The sequence below is a fragment of the Vespa velutina genome, chromosome 12, assembly GCF_912470025.1.
Source record: "Vespa velutina chromosome 12, iVesVel2.1, whole genome shotgun sequence".
Taxonomy (NCBI): domain Eukaryota; kingdom Metazoa; phylum Arthropoda; class Insecta; order Hymenoptera; family Vespidae; genus Vespa; species Vespa velutina.
This window is the reverse complement of record NC_062199.1, coordinates 2,770,243-2,792,742: the sequence shown is the minus strand read 5'-3', so window position 1 is coordinate 2,792,742 and position 22,500 is coordinate 2,770,243. Positions and strand designations below refer to the sequence as shown.

Genomic DNA, 22,500 nt, shown 5'->3' with positions numbered 1-22,500 from the left:
TTATGTTGAACGAAAAATAAAACTTATTTACGCAATTCAAAAACTAAAATGAACTTCCCTCGACTATAATGATCAAGTTTGCACGTTATTTTTATTATCCCCGTATAATTATATCCCATCTTGCAATTAGTGGAAAACAGGAATAACCGACAATTGCCTGATAAGTTTAGTTTCGTGTCGAGGAAATCTCATTCGTTAATAGTAACAAGTACATGCACATTTTTTTCTTTCGTCGTTTGCTTTAATAACCTTCATTGCAAAAAAAAAAAAAAACATAGAGAAAAAGTAAAAAAGAAAAAAAAATTAAAAAGGAAAGAAATATAGAGTATAAAAAATTTCACTTCTCAAATTCTGTAAAATGCATTGAGAATAAAATCTTGTATTATAATGAGGAAGAAAATAATAAACGGAAAAAAAAGAAAAAAAAAGAAGAAACGTAGAAAAATAATAAAAAGAAAAAGAATATTGAATGAAAGAGAGGGTGATGGCGGTGGGAGTGGTGGGGGAACTAGCAACGAGTTGAATGAATAATTGCGTACGCGATTGAACGAGCGGTCACGTGACCGGCGATCACGTGACGCCCTCTGTCATTCGTCGTCACGTGATGCCCCCCTCTCTGTCATTCGCCGTCACGTGACGCCCTCTAACGTGCTTTATCGTACTTCAATATACTCAGTCGGTCAGGAGCAGTGAAAGAGAGCGCACAAGTCACTTGAGTATCAACGAAACCATTAGGATAGGAAAGGAAAGGAAGATCTCGCGCTTGCGCTTTTACCTGCTAAAGGAAGGTGCGCCAAGAGTACATACACAACGACGTTTATTTCAGCACAGTAAGCCGACATCTGTGTGGTGCGCTTTTGTAGCCGAAAAACGCGCAGTCGCGCGTCAATCCTACTGGGTGGGAGGCGATCAGCTGTGAAGGGGACGATATACACGAGGACATCGAGATGTTCGTCCTGCAAAAGTCTATATTGTAAGTAATTAACATTAAATTCATTCAACTCACATTACGCATTCATATTTATATATATATACATTTATATTATGTATATTCAAGAAATAATCCTTTTTCCAAAGTTTCGTTCTATCTTTTTCTCTCTCTCTTTCTCTTTCTCTTTCTCTCTCTCTCTCTCTCTCTCTCTCTCTCTCTCTCTCTCTCTCTCTTTCCGTTTTCTTCTGTCTCGTACGTGGCCTTCGAATCTTTCGTAACGAATAGAAAAATCGATCTATTAATTATTTCTACGAAAATAATGAAGCTGTCGAAAGATTTAACGTTTTCAAATATACAATGTCGCTTGTTTGATGCCAATATATTATAACTTGTTTATATATTTCAATATGACGATCGGAACACGTGTTAGGATTTATAATATATAGGATATATCATAATGCATTTTTATAATTATATAGGTATAAGTTTGATTATGAATGTTTAATAGAAAATATATATTATTTGACCGGTTTAAGAGAGACATCGACGTTGTTAAACATCATCAGCGTGCTAACCTCGCTTCTGCCGCAATGCGGTGCTGAAAATAGGAGCACGTTCGCTCGGAGCATACGCCGATCGATACCAGGCCGGGTTTAGGATTCCTTTTGTCGTTATGCACAGTGCCAAAGCTTGTCTATTCTGTAAAGAATAATATCCATGAGGAACGCCCTTTATTTCTATTCTTTTTCAATCTATTTATTCATCTCTTTCTCTCCCTGTCTCTTTCTCCCTCTCTCTCTCTCTCTCTCTCTCTCTCTCTCTCTCTCTCTCTCTTTCTCTCTACGATTTTTTAAAAGAGTGCTTAAAGAATATTTCTTTATGTATTTCTTTATTTATTTATTTTTTTTTTTTCTTTTTTTTTTTTTTTTTAATTTCTTCTTGTTATCATTTCTTTCGATTTTTCTTCTTCTTCTTCCTCCTTTTTTGTTTTTTTTGTTTGTTCTTTTTGTTACTTTTTTTTTTTTTTTCCTTTTTGTCTCCTTTTCTTGTCTTTCCTTCAATCCGACGATTTTTCAGGAGGTCAAACACCTCGACTTCTTCTTATTTCTTTTGATCTCTTTCATATCTTTTCTGTCTGGTCGACAATGCATATATACATATATACATATATACATACATTTATACACATAGATACAAAATCGCGTGACGATGAAAAGAGCATACCCACAATAAAGAAAGTGCGAATGAAAGATCGACAGAATTTTTAGAGTAACTCGTTATAAATTAATTAACATTATGGTTATACATATATATATATATATTTTTTTTTTTATTTTTTTAAAAAGAAATTGAACGAGTTATCATCGAACGTAATCGTTTGTTACTTCGTAAGAAATAGATATGTATTTGTTTATGTTAATAATCATTTTTTTTTTATCTTCTTTTAAAAATGTAAGAGATAGATAGATAAAGATAAAGAGAGATAGAGATAGAGAGAGAGAGAAAGAGAGAGAGAGAGAAGAAATGTGTAGAAAATATAAATTTGATTAATCGTTAAGAATTCTACTTATTGATTAGAGGAAAAATTTTTTATTTCTAACTCGTACTCTTATCTAAAAGGTCTACAAGTAATATTAACCATTGTATTCGTGTCCTCGTTACATGAGAGAGCTAATAACGAAGTATAATCGACCTATATAGAAATATTCGAATCGGTTTTACCTAGTTACCAGTTTAAAGTAGATAGGGTATTGCCTGATAAAACTTTAACGCGCGTCCATGTTCTTCCATCAATTTATGTTTGTTTCCTTTCTCTCTCTTTTTTTTTTTTTTTTTTTTTTTTTTTTTTAATTTATAAATAAGACATATTAATTGTTGCGAACAATGAAAACGGGAGAGAAAGAGAGAGGAAAAGAATTTTTTGTTTTATAGTCAAGCGAATTTTACAAAAAATTTCAAGGAACGATCGATCGATCAAATCGATCGATCGATCAAATCGATCGATCAGATCAAACAGATGGTCAATAATTTTTTTCAAAGAAAAAATATTGAGCTTATTGTTCTATGATAGATTTACATCTTTTAGATTATTTTCATATCACCAATACGTCGTAATATTTGAAATAGATTATTTCATGATAAAACGAGACTGCCAAACATATGTCATATATTTTTTTCTTAATTAAATTTTAAATCAAATTACATTTTAAATCAAATTTCATTTAACATTAGCATTTTATATATATATATATGTGTGTGTGTGTGTGTGTGTGTGTGTGTGTGTGTGTGTGTGTTTATCTATATGTTATATCATTGTGCATTAATCAAAATGTGTAACCTTAACTTTTACTGGTTTCCTATTTACATTTTTATCAGTAAATATACGATTACTGTATCATATTATTTCTGCTGACTTTTAAAAGTTAACATCAAAGCTAACGAAATATCGTGTTTTATAAGAATATATGATACTTAATGTTTCATATCGCACATTATTTCAATGGATAATAACTTATAAAGAATGAAGGTATTCTCTTTATCTTTATCTTCTTTTTTTTTTTTTTTTCTTTTTCCGATACGTAAGTATCGAACAATCATTTTCTATATTTATACATGCTGTTCGTTAACAATTGTTGCCTATAGAATCAAGACAAAGGTATTGTTTTTTTGAAACAATAAAAAAAAAACGTTTGTATAATAGAAACGTTTTATAAGTGTAATTAATGATACGGTTTTAATTTATAATATGCCTCGTACCGTCATTCCATTCGAAACATTCCTATCGAATGGATCTACATAAATTGTTATGTTTTCTCTTTTTCTCTCTCTTTCTCTCTTTCTCTCTCTCTCTTTCTTTCTCGATCAGTGATGTGATTTCTGTTTAAATTATTAATAAAAAAAAAAAAAGAATATATATATATATATTCTTTTTTTATATATATACACATATATATAAAAAAAAGAAAGAAAAGATATTGAAGTATTTCATTCAAGTTAAAGCTACAATGAATAGGATTATATATAAGGGAAAATTGATCGAAGGACGTTTCAATCTGTAAGTTTGAATAATTCAACGAGTATCAATGTTACACAATAAATTTTATCATCTTTTATATGACTTTTGTAGGATCATTTTTAACTCGATCACGTTCGATTACGCTTCGATAATTTCTTAGATTTACTTGTTTACTTATTTACTTATTTATTTATTTATTTATATATATATATATATTTATTTATTTATTTATTATTTAGAATTAAAATTTATTATTATTATTTATATTAATTATATTGATGTTAAGATAATAATAATAATATTAATCAATTAAATTTAATTTATATTAATAAGATTAGAACTTCGATGAAATTCATTTTTAATCGCGTAACCAATATATACATATATATATATATATATATATATATATATATATATGTATATGTAAATAAGAAAATGATTAAAGAACGTTAAACGCGTTTGACACGATGGCATAACATTTAATTACAAGATTAAATCGCATGAATTCAATCTCGATTGAATTCGATCTGTATTACATTAGTAATTATATAAAGTCAATAAGGAAACCGTAATGTGTAAGGTCGTTGTTGCAGGAAGGGTGACGCCAACTTTCGTAATACGAGCACTTCAAAGTGAGATTATATATACACACATACACACACATAATACACCGAAAGAGAGAGAGAGAGAGAGAGACATGCACGTATACATATACATGATTGTGACATAATAATGTATAAGAAAGTTGTTTGAAATGGTTCGTAACCGATGAAAATTGAACGAAAAGCAATTTAAATGCCTCGAAATGAGAGACCTATCGTTTGAAAGAAATTTGTTTTTCCACTTTGTGTATATTTCGCGACGTCGTGTTAGAAAATGAATAGTTATATAAGCATATTTAACATTGAACGATTCCGTAAATTCTGGCCATATGCCATCAGGGAATAACAATAATAGACATCTCTAATCTCGCGCGGAAAAAGCTTTTACGATATGTACGTTTAAAAAAACATATGGACGTATATATATATATAAAAAAATAAAAAAAAAAAAAAAAATCTAACAATAAATTATTATTCTCTTTTCTTCTTTTTTTCTTTTTTCCTCGATAAAAATATTTTAATATTTTCTTTTCGTAGACGTTTTTTGTCTACCTTTTTTTTTTTTTTTACTCCTTTCTCTCGTTTCAATCTTTCTCGTAGAACGATAGAATGCGATTTACTTATGCCCAGAGACTTTTACATCGAACGAACAGGCCCCTCTTTTTCATTGTCATTAGTCATCGTTATACTCGTTCGATACATCATACTTTTTGCTATATATTTCATTAATGAAGCTATTAAGTGACGACATTATATGACGACTTTACCTATAACGTTATCGTATCGCTGGATGGAACGAGAAGATTAGTCATCAAAACGATAAAATACACATACATTCAGACCTACACGCATACAGACATATATATATATATATATGTATGTATGTATGTGTTATAAATTCTGATACTTATTGTACTATGAAACGTTATATTATATTGGAAATGTCAAAAGTCATGTGTCGGGACTATTTAATCGATAAATTCACCTTTCTCAATTCACCTTTCATTCAAGTTTAATGTCTTTTTGTTTTAAAAATAGATATAAAGGACATTTAAATTCGATATTAATCTGTATACATTAAAAAAGTGAGTAAACATGTAAAAACAACGTTTATATTATTTTACAACATTACTATCAATGAATGATAAAGCGTCAAAGTAATATATACAAAAGATATTAAGACAATTTGTTTTCTTTTTTTTCTTTTTTTTTTTTTTTTTTTTTTTTTTAAATAAACTTTCACATTTAATTAAAATAAATGTTCACATTAGGTATGTTTTTTTTCTTCTTCTTTTATTTTTCTTTTCTTTTTTTTTTTTTTTTGTAAACAGTCAAAGATACGCAAATCTTTTTTTTTTGCTTGGTTCATGACTTATTACGTCATAAGCGAATGACCGATAGAACTGAGATAATCATTGAAATGAAAGTTTTAAAGTCGACAAAGAAGATACATTGTAAAAATTACCATCATATTTAATATATTAACAATGTTCGAATTTTATCTCGATAAACTTTGCGAGTATCGAAGATAATATTTTTAGGTAAGTGTATTTTCGTCGTAAAAAAAATATTGTTTAAAACAAAAAAAAAAGGAAAAAAAATAAAAGGGGAGAAAAATAATTTTGCAACTAACGAATTCTATTTTCGTATATCCCTCATTTCACGCTTGTGTAATTTTTTTTTTTTCTTTCTTTTCTTTTCTTTGAAATCCAAACCTATATATATATATATGTATATCATGTTTATTAACCGATTATTCTTAATGATCATTATATAAATACTAGATGATCATTCGGTAACGAATTTTCGGACGACGGTCTCAGTCAGTTATATCGGCAAGATGCCAAGGAGGGCACTAATACTATCGCGACTTGTTGATTAACGCTGTCGTTTTAGAAATAAATATTCAAATAACACGTGAAAATAATTTAACTCACGTGAATTTAATACAATTTATATATATAATAATCGTCTCGTTATCTTCAATTATGTTTCCTGCTTACCATTTAATTTCATTTGTTTTACGAACCAAGAATTATGAATCATCAGGCAAATTGTTAGACATTAACACAATATTTTGACGTCATAAATGAAAAACGTTTCTTCCCACGTTGTAATTTTTTTTTTTGGTTTTTTTTTCCTTTTTTTTCTTTCTTTTTTTTTCTTTTCTTTTTTTTTTTTTTTTTTTTTTTTTGAACGACTCGCAGTTACATAATAACATGTTATATGATCAAACGTGATAATCGATGCTCCAGAACTCTAACTTTTGAATGTTGACTCTTTGATATTTTTTGTATGTTGTTTTCTTTTTTTTTTTTTTTTCAGTTTTTCCTATTCCTTTTTAATTCTTCTTTCTTCTAGTTTGTCTTTTTTGCTTTTTTTTTGGATAGATCGACCTGCGGCAGAAATTGTGGAGGATCATGGACGCGGGCGTTACCACCTTCACATCCTGCAGCAAAGGACATCAAACAGAGAGATATTCACGAAGTTTCTGGAGATGTTGTTCCTATAAACATGGTCAAGGGTATTGGACATCTTAGAGATCCTCGTCTTAATAAGGTATAATTCCTTTAAAAAGAAAAAAAAATATATATATATATATATCGTAAAATTTGATATGATACATATCAATGTTTTCGCTTAATTGATAAGGTTCTTTTCGTGACAATCGAAATACTATGATATTCAATACAATAATTATGCTTTATTATTTATTTAGAAAATAATCTAATTACATTACACGCTAATCTGATTAGTCCGTTTCGGGTCTACTTCATAAAAAAAAAAAAAAAGAAAAAAAATCGAAGAACCAATATTCGAAATAATTTCTTCTGTTATTTTTTATTTATAGAAAATAGATACCGCACGTAAATAGTGAAATAAAGAAAAAAAGAAAAAAAAAAAAAAGGGGAAAGATACAGAGAAAACCACATCGTAAAACTTCTGCTGTCAAGCTTTCAAAATGTGTTTTATAACTCTACTTATGATAAAAGAGTACTTATTGAAATTACCATTGTAGATGGCATGAGTAATTGTCCAAAGCCACAAAAGTGTGGCCGAGGGGAACTTATTTATGATCGATAAGGATTACGCAGAAGTTGTAAATTTGATTTCATTGTGTGTGTCATCGAATAGGGCTTGGCTTTTACACTGAAGGAGAGAATATCCTTGGGAATTCATGGTCTCCAACCGCCACGATTTAAGACTCAAGAGGAACAATTGGCATTATGCAAGGCCTCGGTTATGAAATATACCGAAGATTTGAATCGTTATCTTTACCTTGTCGAATTGCAGGTTAGATAATAGATATTAAATTTTATTAAATTTTATTAAAAAAAAAATAAAAAAATATATATATAAAAAAAAAGAGAGAGAGAGAGATAATAATACATAAATAATTATGAATAATATCTATAGGAAAGAAACGAAAGATTGTTCTTTCGTTTGTTAAGTGAAAACATCGAACAAATGATGCCAATCGTTTATACTCCAACCGTTGGATTAGCATGTCAGAAATTTGGCGTGATTTATCGTCGACCACGTGGATTATTCATAACAATATACGACAAAGGTCATATTTATGAAATTCTAAATAATTGGTTGGTATATTACATTTATTATTTATTATAATATTAAATGGGATTAATGATGCCAATAATAATTATTATTTCGTATGATATTTCTTATTAAATTAAAAGGCCGGAACAAGCGGTACGTGCAATTTGCGTTACCGATGGTGAGAGAATCTTAGGTCTGGGTGATCTTGGAGCATGCGGAATGGGTATTCCAGTTGGAAAATTGGCACTTTATACTGCTTTAGCTGGTATTAAGCCACATCAATGCTTGCCAATTACTATAGACGTTGGTACCAATAATGAACAACTTCGTGATGATCCTCATTACATTGGTTTGAATAAACCGAGAAGTCGAGGCGCTGAATACGACGAATTGATCGACGAATTTATGGCCGCATGCGTTCAAAAATATGGACAGAACGTTCTCATTCAAGTAATTTATAAATATATTTTTTTTTATTTATATATATATATATATATACATAACATCTAATTTCTTATTTGATTTAATTAATATTGATCATTTCAGTTCGAGGATTTTGGAAATCATAACGCTTTTCGTTTTCTCGACAAGTATCGTGACAAGTATTGCACTTTCAACGACGACATTCAAGGAACAGCTGCGGTAGCAGTTGCAGGTATACTTGCATCAAAAAGAATAACGAAAAAGAAAATGTCCGAGAATAAATTCGTCTTTCTTGGTGCCGGTGAGGTAGGCAAAGATTTTGTTCTTTAAAAGGAAAAAAAAAAAAAAAACAAACAAAATGAAGTAAACAAATATTTCAATTTAAAATTTATTTCGACATTATCTTTAATCTAAAACAAAATAGGCAGCAATAGGTATAGCTGATCTCTGTGTGAAAGCCATGGAAGCTGATGGTTGTACAGAGAGCGAAGCTAGAAATAATATCTGGATGATGGATATAGATGGATTATTGGTAAAAAATAGACCGGAGGGTAATCTCGAGGGTCATAAAATTTGGTATGCCAAGGATTACAAAGTAACGAAATCTTTGATCGAGATTGTGCAAGAAATAAAGCCAACTGTATTGATTGGTAAGTAACCCTTAGCCCGTAAACACGTGCCGATTTCTTTCTAAAGTGGAATCGTTCAAATAGGAGCCTCGGCAGCGGCTGGAGCATTTACTCCTGAAGTTTTAAAAGAAATGGCGAAGAACAATGAAAGACCATTGATCTTTGCCTTGAGCAATCCAACCAGTAAAGCCGAATGTACAGCTCAACAGGCTTACGATTATACCGATGTAAGTTAAATAATCGGTATGAATCTTTTTTTATTACATTTCTATTTGTTTTATAGGGTAGATGTATATTCTCTTCTGGTTCGCCGTTTGGCGAAGTTAAACACAATGGAAAGATTTACAAACCTGGCCAGGGTAACAACGCTTACATCTTCCCTGGAATTGCATTGGGTGTAATAGCAACCGGTGTACATCATATCACCGAGGATTTATTCCTTATTTCTGCTCAAACTATTGCCGATCATGTAACTAATGAAGATCTTGAAATGGGTAGCTTATATCCACCGTTAAGCACTATCCGAGAATGTTCAATCGATATTGCCGTTAAAATAGCTAATTATGCTTATGCAAAGAGTAAGTAATTATCGTCGATAATTTATTTAATTATTTCCAATACAATTTATAAACAATTAATAATGTATATTATTGTACGATCGATATACGTTCTTATAATTATTTCGAATTATTCGTAAATTTTAATTAAGGGATAACATTGATCGATTGTATTTTAATAGGTGGCTTGGCCAGTGAATATCCCGAGCCAAAGGATAAACGACAGTTCATCGTCAGTAAAATGTATGATGCCAATTATGATAGTCCACTGCCAAATCTATATGATTGGCCGGTTGATTATGCCAGTCCTCGTGTTCTACCGGACAAGTAAGTATTATCAAACATTTTCTTAAGATTTAATTTAAATAGAATTTATTTCGATCGAAAGCACGCATCCAAAGATAATACGTAAAATTCAAAAGAGAGAGAGAAAAAAAAAATAAATAAAAAGCAATGATTTAGTTTTATATCGTAATGTTGTAGAAACGAAAGAGAATGATTATTTATATTCTAATTATCGAAATTAATAATAATCTCAAGTAAGAACGAAAGTATCGACGTGACGCAACGTGTGTGATATATTTGGTAGGATTTAGTCAAGAATGAAAATGTAGTTTAGATTATTAGGATGTAAATTGCACGTACGTAGCTTGTTATAACATTTCAATCCATTTTTTTCTTTTTCTTTTTCTTTTTCTTTTTCTTTCTCTTTTTCTACTCTTTTCTTTTCTTCTTATTTCTTTTCTTTTCAATTTCATCCAATTTTGTAGATTATATCGATGAGGAATGTTGTTGTATTAATGCGTATTTGTATTAACCAATGTAATAATAATTGTTAAGATGCTTAAAGAATGTGATTTAACAAGGAAAAGAGAAGAGTACAAAAATTAAGCTTTTGGTTGTAGCTCGATTTTTTAAAGCATTTGTAAGCTTATTTAATACTCGTTGCAACGAAGATAATAGAATTTGTATCTATATAATAATTGGACAAAATGTCGTCGTAGGTTTGCCTTTTTATTCCTATTCCTTTTTTTTTTTTTGTTTATTTTGTTTTGTTTTATTTTCTTTTTTTTCTTTTTTTTTTTTTTTCTTTTCTTTTCTTTTTCATTGATCGCTCTTTTCTTTCCCATACTTTTTAAGAATACTTTCTCGTTGCTACGAGTATTTCTTATATATCTAATTTTTATCTTAGCGAAGTTATCTTGCTTAGATCTCTATCATATTCATTCTCTCGAAATCAATATTTCTTTATCTTTTACTTTTCTGGTTTTTTATTTTTGTTCTTTTTTTTTTCTTTTTTTGATTTTTCTTTTTTTTTTCCTTTTCATTTTCATTCATCATCTTCTAAATCACGAAAACCGCTCAACGAAATTCATTCGTTCATTGTAATTAACTATGATACAAGCCGCTGAAGCTATGATTAATCTTTTTCAGAGTCACTGTAGAAATCCGCCACGATTTAAAACATCTGTAGCGGATTTCACCGGATTTGGATATTTGAAGGGTATCATAATAAACTTTAAGATTTACAGTAGTAAAATTATTACTGTGTCATGGTAATAAAAAAGAGAGAGAGAGAGAGAGAGTGAGAGAGACAGTGAGAAAGGGGGAGAGAAAGAGAGAGAGAGAGAGAGAGAGAGAGAGAGAGAGATTGATTTGCCAAATTCGTCATTCTTTTTTTTTCTTTTTTTTTTATTTTTTTTTTTTTTTTTTTTTTTTTTTTTTTTTTTTGTTAAAAAGAACAGTACACAATTTGTTCGAACGTATTTCTAATAAGAGACGTTCTTTGTCGTGTGATTAAACGGCAATGTGTGTGTGCTTCTTATAATGATGTAACTTGCACAAATGAGTGATAGTGAGACTGAGAAAATGAGAGAGAGAAAGAGAGAGAGAGAGAGAGAGAGAGGGAGGGAGAGAGAGATAGAGACGCGTTAATGTTTCTTCAAGGAACAAATATTAACAAAACCATATAACGGGTGTCGTAGTGCGTTCTAATATCCTTTATGTTCTCCTTCGTCCCATTGACAGTATTAAAAAAAAAAAAAAAAAGGAAGAAAAAAAAAAAAAAAAAAAAAACAGAATAAAAAAAAGAAAAAAAATAAATAAAAAAGAGATCGAATTCATTCGGTATTTCTTTCGTTATCAAATCGTTCTTTTTTATTTTTTAAACTAATTGAAAGTAATTCGAGAAAGTACATGGACCGGCTGTTTGTACATAATAAAAAATTACGTCTCACAAATTCGATAATCAAAATTTCGATTAATTTTAATATATACGGTATACAACATATATACATATAATACGTGCATATATGCTTGTATATATATATATTTTTTTTTTTCGCTTATATATATGTATATATATATAAAAGCAAAAAATAAATTAATTTATTCGATAAAATTTAATGTTAATTCGATTAATTTATAGGATAAAGGACTGATCGATCGATTAAAATACAATACTTTATAAATTTTGTATTGTAAGAGAAAGGAACAAAGCAAAAAAAAAAAAAAGAAAAAATAAGAAAAGAAAAAAGAAAATTACCATTGAGAATTGAATTGACAATGCATTCTATTTCGTATCAATTTTCAATAGGAAAAATCTAATTTTCATTTCGAATTTAGATCGATCACATCGGTGATTTTATTTTGCACGGAGACTAATATCGTGAATAAGGAAAAATTAGAGATATATTAGACGAGATATATACATTCTGTCCAAAAAAAAAAAAAAAAAAAAAATCAAATCCTTTTATCCTCGATTTAATAAAAACCAATCCTCCTAATCCAACAAGGATCCTGGATTTTGAAGATAAGTGATTACAACTAAGTGCACGCTTTTGCGCTGATGCATTTCTTTTTTTCTTTCTGCGATATTTAGTATGGGTGTATATTTTTTGGTTTGATTTGTTTTCCATCTTTCTATCTTTCTTTCTATCTTTTTTCTTTTCTTTTTCTTTTTCTTTTCTTTTTCTTTTTTTTTCTTTTTTTTCTTTTTTTGGTTGGTTTCTATTCTCCCAGTTTCGTTTATTAACCTTCCTTTCTATTATTATTATTATTATTATTATTATTATTATTATTATTATTATTATTATTATTATATTATTATTATTATTATTATTATTGTTATTATTATTATAATATATCTTTTTTCCTTCTTTTCCTTTCTTTTCTATTCAAAATCTCTAGCCGAACGAAAAAAGCTGTACATATATGTATGTATGTAATATAAAAGGTAATTTACACGGAGTGATGAAGTTCCTACGAGAAAAAGAAAAAAGGAAAAGAAAAAAAAAAAAAGAAAAAAAAAATGATCCAGATTTCGATTTTTAAAAGGCACGCTATCATTATTAATTGATCCTTTTTTATTGACTCACAAAATCTGCGTTTGTTCTTTCTTTTATTTCTTTTCTTTTCTTTTCCCCCTCCCTTTTTTCTTGTTTTTCTTTTTTATCAAAGAAAAAGCATTTTCTCTATTTTATTTCGTAAGAAAATTGAAAAATGTTTTGACATTTTCTTAGATCTTTCAAGATCTTCGTTATTATTATTATTATTATTATTATTATTATTATTATTATTAGAGTGAGCATCATATTATAGGGATTTTTATATTTAATTTCTTTTTCTTCTTCTTTAAGCTCGAACTCGATAATTTATTTAATTTATTTTTTTTTTATTTTTTTATTTTTTTTTTTTTTGGATCAAAGAATTCTTATATTTGTGGGTTATTAATCTCGATATTTCCTTTTCGATATTAATAATATATACTAATTTCTTTTCACGTGTAAGCGTACGTATTTAATAGTAGGAATTATCGTCTCGAATGTCGCATGTGTTGTTGTTAACAATGTCTATGATATAACAAAACTTTCTATAAATGATACACATAATACACAAATTATGCTTGTCGTTATAATTGTGATTTGAACATTTATTAATGATTAATAATCTTGTGAGAGTGAAATTTTTTTTTCCTTCTTCTTTTCTTTTTTTTTTTTTTTTTTTTTTTTACCAGTGAGATGATTTATCGTTATTTCCGAGTATTATATGTGAGTGCAAAATATTTGTCAGGGCTTCCCCCAAATCTTAAAAATTCTTAAGGTTTAGCCAAACGATGAAATTGTCGATTAATATTTTTGAATAAATTATTTTTGATGAAAATGAAGTAAAATAATATAAAAAATAATACGAAATCATTTAAAAGAAAGCTTTTTTTTTTACATACGTGCATACATACAATATATATATATATATATATATATATATATATATATATATATATATATATATATATATAAATATATGTATATTGCTTGGCTAGGCGTTTAGAAAAATAAAAGTAAACAATTTTTTGTATAATGTCATTTTAATTATGACTAACCGTGTTCTTCTCCCAACAGATTATGACGTGTTGGCGAGTGTTTAACAAGGCAACGTCTGTGAAACAAAATATATATACACACACATACACTCATTCGAAATTTATTTTAATGGACTGAAAAGTACGATCGTTCTCTTAGCCCTTAACGTATATATTATATTATAACAGGATTAATTAAATAATTAATATAACGATAATAATAATGAAAGAAAAAATTAATAATATTACAGTAATTGAAGTTCCATAAATGTCAATACGGGTTGTTGTTACAATAGTTAAGGGTTAAGAGTGATCAGACCGAACAGTATTTAATTTTAATAATTAAAATGTTTGTATGAAAGAAAAATGAATTTACTTTTTACCAGCCGATATATATATATATATATATATATATATATATATATATATGTATATATATATATATACTACTATTATTATTTCCGTCGTATGGTATTTATGTAATAATATCCTGTACTTATTTATTTTAAATTTACGAAAAGAGAAAAAGTAATATTATTTAAAATATTAAATTTTAATTTTATTTTAAATATTAAATTTTAATCAGAGCTTGCAATATTTAACAAAAAAAAGTGATATCGTTCGGTCAAAGATAAAGAAACGAGATAAACATTTTTAATTCAAGATATTATCGAAATTAATGATAGTAATCGAAAATATTTAAATCGAGTATTCAATGTTCGTCGTGTGAAAAAAACAAAAAAAAAAACAAAAAAAAACAAAAAAAAAAACAAAAAAAAAATATTGCATATATCTCATTAATTGTTCCATGTAATGCACAATGTCGCATTAGTTGTATCACTTTCTTTTCTTTTTTCTTTTCTTTTTTATCTCTCTTTTTTTTTCCTCTTCTTCGATATAAATAAAATCTCAGGAGGATCATTGTACTTTACAGAATATTGTAATAACAGTATTTTTTGTACGACATTTTCAATGTGCAACTTTTTATTCTAATGAAAAAAGCGAATACAAGAAATGTCAATATATAAGATTCACATAAGTTAAGACCATTTTGTCAAAGGGTTCCTACGTTATACGTGAAAAAAGAAAAGAGAAAGAAAAGAAAGAAAAGAAAAAAAAAAAGAAAAAAGAACGAAAATAGACAAATTGATCGATTGAACCATCGAATAGACTTAAATTACTGCCACTTATCGAAAATAAATAAGTAAAGATTATTTCCTTCGATACGATCGATACGATCTTTCATATTCTTGCATATACGAACATTTCTTATAAGAAATTATACGAACAAGAAAAAGAAGAAGAAGAAAGAAGAAGAAAATGAAGGAGAAGGAGAATAAGAAGAAATTTAAGAACAAACATTTTGCTCATTAAAATCGTAAGCTATTTTTTTGTTTCGACGTTATAAATAAATGTTAAATCCTAAATGTTAATCCTTGTATCGATATAAATGATGTCTTCGATAATATACCTAAAATACCTCTTAATAAAAAAAAAAGAGCTAAGAAATAGGATCTCAAAAATGAAATAAACGAATATTTAGTAAACAAAGCTTTTATGAACAAAAATGTCTATTTACATACTTATAAAAATTATTTCGATCATCTGACAAACCATCTTTCTCTCTCTCTCTCTCTCTCTCTCTCTCTCTCTCTCTCTCATATATCAATCGTTAATTACAATAATTACTTCTTATAGTAGCCATCGAATATATTACGAGAACAGCACCGATCATTTGAAAAAAATTTATTTTAAAGATGTACCTTCAGTTTTGATTTCTAATTTTTAATATCTCACTAAATATCTCAAGACTTAAAATTACATTAATTTATTAATTTTAAGTTCGAACATTTAGTAAGTCGTATGAACTTTCTCGATGGTCAATTAAAAGACAATAAGCACTTAATAAATAATTATTAGTTTAGATTTCTTTAGGCACTCTCATAGGAAGAGTTTGGATCAAAATCGGGATCGTCGTCGTCGTCGTCGTCGTCGTCGTCGTCATCGTCGTTCTCCAAATCAAGATCATCGAGATTTTGAAATAAGCTTTCATCGACCTTAACTGCATCTCCTGATACAAAATAATGATCATATCATTTTATTATCACAAAAAAAAGAAAAAAAAGAAGAAAAGACAGAGAGAAAAATTTTTTACCATCGTCTAAGAATTTGAGATCGGATTGATCCAATGTCTTATCAGTCATAAATAATTCTCTTCCGGTTAATTTCTTTCCCTCTCGTTCTGCCATTTCTCTTCTCTTAGTATATCCCATTTCTTCGTCAAATTTTTCCTTCCAACTAAGAAACGTTTCTACGGTAACTCTTGTTCCTTCGAATCTTTTCTATTTGAAAAAATAAAAGAACAATATATCCTTTAATTAAATAAATGACAAATATTATAATAATTTCATATGCATCATAACTTACTCTTTCAGCTTCTTCCTCCTCTTTTAATTTCAAAGCGGCTGATTCTTCTCTGTGCAATTTGATTTTATCCCATTGTACATTCATCCATTCCTGTGATGCGCTAACTAACGTAAATACCATTACCATACCTAAATTTTCATTCATTTGTTCGACCAAATGTTCCTTCAATTTCTCCCCGCTACCGTTCTCAAAATTTTCTGGATCTTGAATAGAAACAACAAGGGGTTCGTCTGGATATTTTGACGTATAAGTAAATTCTAATCTACAACTCAGTCCATTATCCGTTTCAGCTTCATATTCCTCTGTCTTGATTGGTATAGCAAACGAATAGAATGGTTCTGTACTTAATACTATAGATAGACAAAAAAAAAAAAAGAAAGAAAAAAAGAGAAAACCATTTATAAAGTCAATATATTAATTTTATGTTACAAATAATTTAATTGTAATTATAATATAAAATACGATAAGGAATATAGTTGATTTGAGAAATATAAAATAATTATTTTAATGGAAAAGAAAATTATAGGTTATGATAAAGGAAATAAAAATTTTCATACTTTCCAATTCTCCGCAATAAATCGATTCCAAAGCCTCGATTTCATTTCGTTGTTCCTCTTTATAATCCATCGTATGTTCTTTCAAAAAGAATTAATTTTTTTTCTTTCTTTTTTTTTTTAAATTGAAGCTATCAAGTAAACGATTCTATAACTGCAAATAATATAATAGCATGTTACATGTTACTGGTTACATTTACCGCGTACGATACTACACGGCGTACATTAAAGTGACATCTATCGGATGATAATTAAAATTCACGTCATTACGATTCACGAGACATCTGTTGGAATTTATCAATAAACTTACGATTCGATATAGGTAAAGTAGTTTAGTAGAAAATCACGCGGTAAAAGCTGTCAAATATGAATGACAATTACTATAACACGTGATTTAAATACCTTCGAACAATAATACTTATATAGAAATATCAATTAACGTTATATTTAATCATGTTTACGTTCTGTATATATTAAATAATTCATATGGATTACATATATTATATATAATGTACATACATACACATACACACACACACATATATATGTACATATATATATATATGTATACATAAAATTAAAGAAAGAGCGAGAGAGCGAAAGACAGAGAGAGAGAGAGAGAAAGAGAAAGAGAGAGAGAGAGAGAGATAAAAGAAATGTTACATAATAAAGTAAATATATTCGAGTTTTATTCTTCGGAAAAGTTTAGTCATTTGAAGGACACGGTATAAGCATGAACACGATTCCCGTTGTCAAAAGTCGATCACAATATTAGAGACATCCCGAGGAGTATATTATTAGACGTCGTCTCTCTCGTGCAAAAACACACGTGGAAGACGTAAAACAATCCAAAAGAAAATATTGAAGCATAATTCCGAAAAGTATTTTGGAACACGTATATCGTCAAGCTAGCTAAAAGTTATTTTTATCGTGGAATTCCATTGATGGTAACAGTAACCGATGAATAATATATAGATCGTCGATTTAAAAAAAAATGTAAACAAGTTGAACGAATTTTTAAAACATAATAAAAGCGTACGTACGTATGTACGTGCGTGCGTGCGTGCGTGCGTGCCTGCGCGCGCGCATGTGCATACATGCATGCATATACGTATACGTATGTGCGTTTGATGGAAACGTGTTAAATATATTTTGCGATAAAATCAAGAGAATGGCGTCAGGAGCGTCAAGAGAGATCAGTTCAATTCAGGAACAGTTCAAAGCTGAGAATTTAGTATAGATAGGTACCGTTGAGACTACGTTTCGCGCTGGTGGCAATCAATACACGGCAGTAGAACACGACATGTCGTTGTAGTCGTAGAGTCGTCGTATTCGTCGTACTTATCGTCCTAGTCGTCCTAGTCGTTGTAGTCGTTGTCATAGTCGTCGTCATTGTATTTGTCGTAGTCCGTCGTTGTCGTCGTCGTTGTCATAGTCGTCGTCATAGTCGTCGTAGTTGTAGTCGTCGTCATCATAATCATAGTCGTAATCGACATCGTAGTTTTCGTTGATATGTATTAGTAATACATTAGTAGTAGTAGTAGAGGAGGTGGAGGCGGAGGAGGAGGCGGAGGTAGTGGAGGTGGTGGTAGCGATGCTGCTGCTGGTGGTGGTGGTGGTGGTGGTGGTGGTGCCAGTGGTGGTGGAGGATACGAAGTCTCGTGCGTTTAGAGCTAGAGCTTTCTCAGTCGGACGTGTAAACTCGCGTCGAAAGCTTCCATTGAAAGCTTCGTGATATAAGAACGTCAAGATTTTACTATATATCTATTATCGTTTCTTTTTTTGTTTTATCATCTCCCCTTCTCCTCGGCCTTGGCCCCCTCCACGAAGACTTTTAAAACGGTCTCTCTCTCTCTCTCTCTCTCTCTCTCTCTCACTATGTTTTTGTCTCTATCTGTGTCTCTGTTTCTTTCTTTCTCTTTCCCTTTCTGATTCTCATTCTCTCTCATTCTCTCTCATTCTCTTTCATTCTCTCTCTCTCTTTCTCTTTCTCTCTCTCTCTCTCTTTCTCTCTCTCGTATTCTCATAATTCGCGCCTAAATCGAATCGTCTATTGATATTTATAGGGATAAAGAGAGAAATGTATAGATAGATAGTAAGAGGTAAAACGGAAAGGCGGAGGTTCCAGCCGGCAAAATGGCGGCAGGTGAAATTGTAACGATAATCAAGATGTTTAAATCTACGTTAAATATATAAATATTAAGAAGAAGAATAGAAGAAGAATTATTGTGTTGGGAAGGGACATTTGATAATTTTTTTTTTTTTTTCTTTTTTTTCTTCGTGATCCTATGAAGAATGATAACACGTAGTTGTTTAGTCTTTCGATAATCTTACGTTTTGCCAGCTGACAAGAATTTATATATACATATATACATATATACATATATACATATATACATATATACATATATATATACATATATATATACATATATACATATATATGAAAAATATATATATATATATATAGTATATATATACAACATAAAAAAAGAAAGAGAGAGAGATAGAGGGAAAGAAAATTCGAGTTGCCCGTTTCCTGGGTGACCATACGAGATTATCGATCGCGGATCCTTGAACGGTCATGAGAGGAGGAAGCTCGATTTTACATTGGACTAGCGTGTCCATCGCTGTTAGATCAAGGTGGTCGAAGTCAAGGATCGTTTTTGGTGTTAATATCGTTTGACGAACTGAAGAGAGGAATCTAAACGATCATGCATCTTCATTTTGAGAAGAATAACAACGCCAAGTGCGACTGTAATATACTCTCGCTCAGCTGGATGGGCAAAGTTCCGGACGAATCACCCGAGGTACGATTATTTTATATATTGATATTTAAAAAATAAATTTCTTTTCTGTTCTTTTTCCTTTTCTTTGTTTCTTATTCTTTTTTCTTTTTCTTCCAATTAAAATGCCAGAGAATAATAAATCGAAATTCATTGAAGAAAGGAAAGATGGATAGATGGATGGATGGAAGATACTTTCTACGGTTTAATATATATTTTATATATCTATATAAATATGTGTGTGTCTCTTTATGCGTTTGTGTGTGTGTGTGTGTGTATGTGTGTATGTGTGTGTGTGAGAAAGTCAAGTAGGTATAAAGTTGGAACGCCAATAAAACGTAAAGCTAAACAAGCATCGTTCTAAGTAGGTTAGAAAGTTTCGATAAAGAATTTATAAGCATATAGTCTTTCTTCTTACGATTAGAATCCCTGAATGGATTTTCTATCAAAAGGAATATCGATGATGTTACTTCTTATGAGACATCGATTAAATCGATTTATTGAACGTTTTAAACATTCGAAGGCACGTGTATAATAATGTTATATATTTTATAACATATATATATATATATTTTTTTTTTTTTTTAATGTTAAATGCTAATGGAAAATATAAAATGAATTTTTTAATTGTAATACTTTTATTTAACCTTTCAAATTTTTCATTCGTTGCAATCTATTAATCTAAAGAAAAAGTAACCGTAATGATACACACACAAACACGATTTCGTTGAAAAGACTTACCACTAATGATGCTTCGTTTGCATAAAACTTTTTTCTCTCTCTCTCTCTCTCTCTCTCTCTCTCTCTCTTTCTTTCTCTCTCTCTCCCTTTTTTAAACTATATAATTTTTAAATCCTACTACAAAGTTTCATTATATTTTATCCATTTTATATACTTTCATAGATCTCTTTTTCCTAATTAACAAAATATTATTAAAGTTAATTTTTATATATTTATTATTTTTACGATATGTCGATCGATAATTTCATTGTTAAGTCGAAACACCAAACTATTTTTTTTTTTTTTTTTTTTTTTTTTTCTTCAGCAGTTATTTTCGTATAAAGACTATACTAACGTAATTAGGAAACATCGATTTAGAATCTTTGAAACGTAAATTTTTAGAATTTGTCCAGTCGAACGAATTATGAAAAGGCAAACAAATTTTCGTCGTTTATCCATGGATGAAGACACGTAATCACGTAAGAGCTTAAAGATAGCACGAATAGAATTTGTTCGATAAAAACTTCTTACTCTTTTTTTTTTTTTTTTTTTTTTTTTTTTTTTTTTTTTTTTTTTTTTTTTTTTTTTAGGTATGACAAATCTTTTTTCACGTTAAAACTTATTTATATATCTTACTTTACTTTATTATATTAGACAGTGACATGCTTCCATAAGATGTTATATAAAATATTTTATAAATTCGAAATATCGAATATGTTGAAATTTTCCTTTTTTGAATTTAATTAATTAATTTATTTATTGCTTTCTTTTTTTTTTTTTTTTTGATAATTTCGTCATATTTTTGTAATGATCGAGTTAAAGAGAAATGTCAAAGTTGTTGGTTGATCTTGGCCGACCCAGGTCAATCTAAAAGAAAAAGAAATGAGGTTTCGCAATGTGTACGTGGCCAAGTTGGAAAGCCAACTCAAGGGTAATGTCAGTCGATCGAATCGTTATCACGCGAGGAGAATAAATAAAAAGGACGAAGTAAAAAGAAATAGGAGCTAATTTGAAAGAGAAAAAGAGAGACAGAGAGAGACAAAGAGAAAGAGAAAGACAGAGTTAGAAAAAAGAAAAAAAGAAAGAAAAGGACGACCTATAACCACTTACATTGTTGAATCGTGAAGTGGCGAAGTTCAGAATGGATTAGCTCATGGAATCGGTGGTGCGTGTAAGTACGTTGAGTTAACAGATGTGGAGCGTGAAATCAGTTTGTCGTGTTCTCGTGCTAACCGATTCAACTGTCATTTTCGTCTCTGCGTTCGTGTCAAACGCAGCACGAAATTAATATCCGATTCCCCCCATCGCTTACAGATCTCCATTTACGACAGCATCAACTATTCCTAATTTCTCTTTATATCATTGACTCTGTTTGTTTAATCGTTAACACGCAAAAAAGAAAAAAAAAAAAAAGAGAGAAAAAAAAAGAGAAAAAAAGAGAGAGAGAGAGAGAGAGAGGGAGAGAAAGAAAATAAAAGAAAACAAATTCATTTTGTTGCATTCAACAGATCGACGAAAATAAGAAACGAAAAAAGTAAAAAATAAAAAAAAAGAAAGAAAAAAAAATAGGAAAGATAAAAAGGTACAAGGAATTTTTATCACATTAAATATTAAAATATATCATAAGTGTGAATTTTCTATGTGAGATATCATACGATAGACCGATGAAACTTAATGAAAAGTTAATTTTTTCGTTCTTAATATTGTCTATTCGAATAACTTGTGAATTTTTAAATTGGATAAATCCAATGTATGTATTTATGTATGTATGTCAAAAGACTGACGGAAATAAAAATGAAGTTCCATTATTTTTTAAAGCCAAATAACATGTTCCGTGATAAATATTTTTTTTTCTCCTTTATTCTTTAAAAAATCTGAGCGATTAAACCATACCGTGGAAGAATGGAAAGAAAGATAAAATATTTTTTTCTCAAATC

The 22,500-nt window shown here is 29.2% G+C and overlaps 4 protein-coding genes across 16 annotated transcripts in view; 3 read left to right on the top strand and 1 right to left on the bottom strand.

Annotated features, from left to right (window-relative positions):
* The window catches only part of LOC124953412 (suppressor of lurcher protein 1), a 360,539-nt gene extending 359,582 nt beyond the window's left edge, over positions 1 to 957 (top strand). Inside the window, exon 16 of the mRNA XM_047504753.1 lies at positions 827 to 957. Within this exon, the coding sequence (XP_047360709.1) occupies positions 827 to 834 (8 nt within the window). The 3' untranslated portion in view covers positions 835 to 957. The remainder of the gene's footprint in view (positions 1 to 826) is intronic.
* Positions 834 to 14,516, top strand: LOC124953411 (NADP-dependent malic enzyme). Of its 3 annotated transcripts, none has more exons than XM_047504747.1 (11): positions 834 to 973; positions 6,940 to 7,108; positions 7,685 to 7,843; positions 7,967 to 8,148; positions 8,248 to 8,557; positions 8,654 to 8,836; positions 8,955 to 9,180; positions 9,244 to 9,386; positions 9,443 to 9,737; positions 9,899 to 10,043; positions 14,117 to 14,516. In XM_047504747.1, the coding sequence occupies exons 1-11, from the start codon at positions 948 to 950 to the stop codon at positions 14,121 to 14,123; spliced, it is 1,845 nt and encodes a 614-aa protein (XP_047360703.1). In that variant the 5' UTR covers positions 834 to 947; the 3' UTR covers positions 14,124 to 14,516. The 3 variants fall into 3 exon arrangements, with proteins under 3 accessions (XP_047360703.1, XP_047360701.1, XP_047360702.1); XM_047504745.1 differs by lacking the exon at positions 14,117 to 14,516 and adding an exon at positions 12,906 to 13,088; XM_047504746.1 differs by lacking the exon at positions 14,117 to 14,516 and adding an exon at positions 11,151 to 11,367.
* A 1,196-nt stretch (positions 14,517 to 15,712) lies between these two features.
* On the bottom strand, positions 15,713 to 17,273 carry LOC124953384 (RWD domain-containing protein 1). Its single transcript, XM_047504681.1, has 4 exons — positions 17,061 to 17,273; positions 16,504 to 16,853; positions 16,232 to 16,418; positions 15,713 to 16,147 (listed from the first exon to the last, which is right to left on the bottom strand). The coding sequence occupies exons 1-4, from the start codon at positions 17,128 to 17,130 to the stop codon at positions 16,008 to 16,010; spliced, it is 747 nt and encodes a 248-aa protein (XP_047360637.1). The 5' UTR covers positions 17,131 to 17,273; the 3' UTR covers positions 15,713 to 16,007.
* Positions 17,274 to 18,684: 1,411 nt separating this feature from the next.
* LOC124953284 (tubby-related protein 4) overlaps positions 18,685 to 22,500 on the top strand; it is a 30,443-nt gene continuing 26,627 nt past the window's right edge. For 4 of the 11 annotated variants that reach the window (XM_047504433.1, XM_047504432.1, XM_047504431.1 and 1 more), the window contains exons 1-2: positions 18,688 to 19,211; positions 19,528 to 19,867. In XM_047504433.1, the coding sequence (XP_047360389.1) occupies positions 19,772 to 19,867 (96 nt within the window). In that variant the 5' untranslated portion in view covers positions 18,688 to 19,211; positions 19,528 to 19,771. Of the gene's footprint in view, positions 19,212 to 19,527; positions 19,868 to 22,500 lie in introns of all 11 variants that reach the window. The other 7 variants (XR_007102190.1, XR_007102189.1, XM_047504427.1 and 4 more) reach the window with 6 other exon arrangements.

What these genes read in the sequence shown, in the direction of transcription:
- LOC124953411 (XM_047504745.1), top strand. Translation starts at nt 948, where the DNA reads ATGTTCGTCCTGCAAAAGTCTATATT. An exon ending in GTCCTGCAAAAGTCTATATT is followed by an intron (nt 974 to 6,939) that starts GTAAGTAATTAA and finishes TTTTTTGGATAG; the next exon opens with ATCGACCTGCGGCAGAAATT. An exon ending in GAGATCCTCGTCTTAATAAG is followed by an intron (nt 7,109 to 7,684) that starts GTATAATTCCTT and finishes GTCATCGAATAG; the next exon opens with GGCTTGGCTTTTACACTGAA.
- LOC124953384 (XM_047504681.1), bottom strand. Translation starts at nt 17,130, where the DNA reads ATGGATTATAAAGAGGAACAACGAAATGAAATCGAGGCTTTGGAATCG. An exon ending in AGGAGGAAGAAGCTGAAAGA is followed by an intron (nt 16,419 to 16,503) that starts GTAAGTTATGAT and finishes TTTTTCAAATAG; the next exon opens with AAAAGATTCGAAGGAACAAG. An exon ending in TCTCAAATTCTTAGACGATG is followed by an intron (nt 16,148 to 16,231) that starts GTAAAAAATTTT and finishes ATTTTGTATCAG; the next exon opens with GAGATGCAGTTAAGGTCGAT.